This window comes from Condylura cristata, unplaced genomic scaffold (genome assembly GCF_000260355.1).
Source record: "Condylura cristata isolate star-nosed mole 26May11 unplaced genomic scaffold, ConCri1.0 scaffold00010, whole genome shotgun sequence".
In the NCBI taxonomy this organism is placed as follows: Eukaryota; Metazoa; Chordata; class Mammalia; order Eulipotyphla; family Talpidae; genus Condylura; species Condylura cristata.
The window spans coordinates 39,122,750-39,126,305 of NW_004567111.1; the positions used below are offsets into that span (position 1 = coordinate 39,122,750).

At 33.1% G+C, this 3,556-nt stretch overlaps 1 protein-coding gene across 2 annotated transcripts in view; it reads right to left on the reverse strand.

The window, feature by feature from the left end:
• Window positions 1-1,080: 1,080 nt before the first annotated feature.
• Window positions 1,081-3,556, reverse strand: part of MTMR6 (myotubularin related protein 6) — a 28,601-nt gene continuing 26,125 nt past the window's right edge. For both annotated transcript variants that reach the window (XM_012723333.1, XM_012723332.1), the window contains one exon: window positions 1,081-2,846. In XM_012723333.1, coding sequence (XP_012578787.1) covers window positions 2,586-2,846 — 261 coding nt within the window. In that variant the 3' untranslated portion in view covers window positions 1,081-2,585. The remainder of the gene's footprint in view (window positions 2,847-3,556) is intronic.

Consider the following 3,556-nt stretch of genomic DNA (forward strand, 5'->3'; position numbering starts at 1 on the left):
CATAACATCTACCACCACAAGTGAATCCTCGAACAAACTGTGGGTTCTGGGTGAGGGTGAAGTGTCAATATAGCTTCTTCGAATGTAATGTATCCCACTCTGGAGGGAGATGATGATAATGGAGGAGGCTGTGCATGAGTGGTGACCGGGGCTACAGAAAAAAAAAATAATCTCTGAACCTTTCTCTCAATTTTTTGCTGTGACCCTAAAGCCAGTCTAAAATCAATTTTTAAAAAATGTTAACACTAATCCCCAACCAAATAAAGAGAATTTTTAAAGTCTTTTCATATTTTGATTTCCTCAAGATGCCCTAAACTACTTCTAGCCATCTAACCATTCAAACACCTCTGAATAAAGTTATACTTTTCTCTGCCAGTAATTTTCCTCCCTTTACACCCAGAACAGCATTTGGAGAGTCATTTCATCTTGAATGTACATTCTCATCACATACTGCCTTCCATCACCATATTGGTAAGGGTACAGCCGAATAGTGATTATAATGCCAGGAGCAAAAGGAAAATGTATTTTTGCATGTAACAGCTATCATTTTCAATATCCATATTTCGAAAAACAAACGGATCAAACTTTATACTTTTATAGTCTCTATAATGTGCAGGGTCAATTTGTTTTTTAGGTAAGGGAGGGAAAAAAGTACCATCTGATCCTATTTTTTTTTTTTAAAGAAAAACATTCAAAGTAAAACATGAATATTTAATTGCCTTTAAATAACACGTGTAATAATATACATGCTATAGAGTCTCAGACATACTGAATGTTAATCCAATTTTTAAGACATATATACAATCTGCTTCTTGCCAACCTATACCCTATAGCTCATGTTGAATGTTCACTGATTTCTGTCTGTGTGAGCATGTGAGCACATACATTTATGTGTAAAGTTGAAGATTATGATAATAAACCAAAGAGGTGAATGTAAAAGTCTGCCAAGACAGATTCTAAAATCACAATCAGTAACAAGAACCAAGTACCAAGGCACTAAAGTTTCCCTTTGTAATCACAAAGATTAAGTTTCCTATCCCAGAGTTTAGGTATGGAAATAGGCTTTGCTAAATCACAGGCTATATTTTATAGTGTATTTCTGTTACTGTTTAAAAGGAACAATTTTCTCATTATACAACATGTTACAGAAAGGCATGGGAAAAATAAACAGGGTTAGATAAGCTGTCATACAATAAAGTTGTTTTCCACTTGAAAAAAATGTTTGTGTTCAAAACTAATATAACAGACATAGGTATAATAAAGAGCTACTTGATGGATCCTATGCAGAGGTCCTAGTATTCTTAATCATACCTCATGCCACTCAGGTTATTAAACTTGCAATTTGAAAGCCCAAGAGTGATACTGTCAACTGCAAATGACTTAAAGGTTGTATTAGTTCATAGAATAAACAGTTAATATGGTAAAACAAAACTCCCCTAGCATCTAGCTTTTGTCAAACATTTAACTTTGTACTTGGCTGCCCTTAATTTTCCTTTTTTTACTCTTCTCTACTAAAAGAGAAGAAAAAAATGTTCCACAGAATAACTGCTTTAAAACTCATTCAACCAATTCAAATCTAACCATTTGTACTTCCTTTACATCATTTTCAAAATTTTGGGTAAATTTAAGTTAGATATTCTAGGAACAGCAATTCATTGAGAGATAAAGCAGTTTAAAAAATATGTATGTATGTACAATGTTTCTAAAAACAGTTTCAGTTAGAACACTTTAAACTTAGTTGCCACAGGAATAAAGTCAACCACAAAATAAGAATCAATGGAATGCAGTAATTCATACAAAAAAGACAATGTTCTTATATATAATATATATATATAGTTATATATAAGAGCACTGAATATATATATATATATAAATTATCAAATGTAGCACTAAACAAATTGTAATCAGAATAAAACCTTCAGTTTTGTTAATTCTGAATATAGACTTGGGACCTCCTAAACATTACATGAGTAGTGTACTTCTGCAATTGTTTATATAGGCATATTATAGCATGCAATTGCTGTTACAGAGCACAACTGTTTACAAATAAAACAAGTAAAACAAGGTTGGTCAAACAAAAATATCTTATTCTAGGCTTTAAAAAACTTAAGTGTAAAGAATAAACTGAGATTTTTAAGGCTTCCTTATAAATATTTTTCATGGCACGTCAACATTAAATATCACTAGTAGGCAAAATGTAAATATTCAGTTACATAATCAAAATACATGCCATTTCAATTAAGGGGCCACTTTGTTAAGTTTTGCTTACTGCAAATTAAATTATACTTCAGGAAGGCCATTTATGTTTGGCTGTAATTAACATATAAATGATATAGAAATGTCAATTCACTGCTATAGAGTACAAATTGTATTTTGAGTGAATCCACCAAGACCACACATTTCTTACAAAACTGAAAGTCAATTAAACTGACTTATGTCTCTCACAAGAGCAGTTATTATTCTTTCTTCAACTATTAACTGTTAACTCTAAGATCATTATTAGACAAATTACTTTTGCTCAAGCGCACATATCATCCTCACAATAATCCACTTCTTCCATTGTAATAGTCCAGAAAATACTCTGTCTAGCAAGTCATTCTTGCTACACCATACTCTAAGCTGACCACAGCAGGTTCTGATTTGGAAAACTCTTCAGTGTATTCACTGTAACGATTATCTGCTGGGTTGCTGCCCTCTATAGTTCGAAGTGCATCGTTCACCGGTAACAGAGTTTGTTCCTTAAAACACAGTGAAGCTTTGAGTGTAGGTGATTCCGGATGAACTGAATGTAACAATTCCTTGGTTAGAACTTCATCTGCTTGCTTCTTTTTGTATTGCTTCATTTTCTAGAACACATCCAAATTTGAAAAAAATATTACTAATACCAAAGACTACATGATGTTCAACATGTTTTACAAAAGAAGAAAACATGCTTTTGCAATGTTCTTTTTAAATACAATAGTTAAATTGTTTATAATTAAAATTACTCTCGGGCCCTCCCTGGTGGTGCAGCAGATTAAAGCACTGCACTAAGAAGCTAAAGCCACTTCAGCATGAGTTCAATCCCTGCCTGCCCTGCAGGTGATTCCATATGGCTCCACAGACTTCTCCTGACCTCCCGCTGCTCCCCTCAGCATCAGCAGTGTACTTTGATGATCTGCCTGTTCTGCTCCCCACTCTGTCTCTGGTGAAGCCTCTCACTGCCCCTACACATCTGGCCAGTACCCCAGTTCAGTATGCACAAATAAATAAATCTTTAAAAAAAAAAATTACTCTCAAAAATTAATAAGGTTGAATGTAGGTGAATAAGACATGGTTGAAAACCTTAACTGTTTACAAACTGCACAATGAAAATGGTTAGATAAGATTTATTACAAAAGACCACTGACTATATTTTTTATATATATATATAAAATATACACATATATATACTTCCTTAGCTAAGAGATGATGAAAGAATGTTCCCACCCGAGAGACAGATTAAACAGTTTTACTGAATTATAGCAACCTAGGATTTAAAAAATAAATACTTACTATTCCTTTTCAGTTATATATA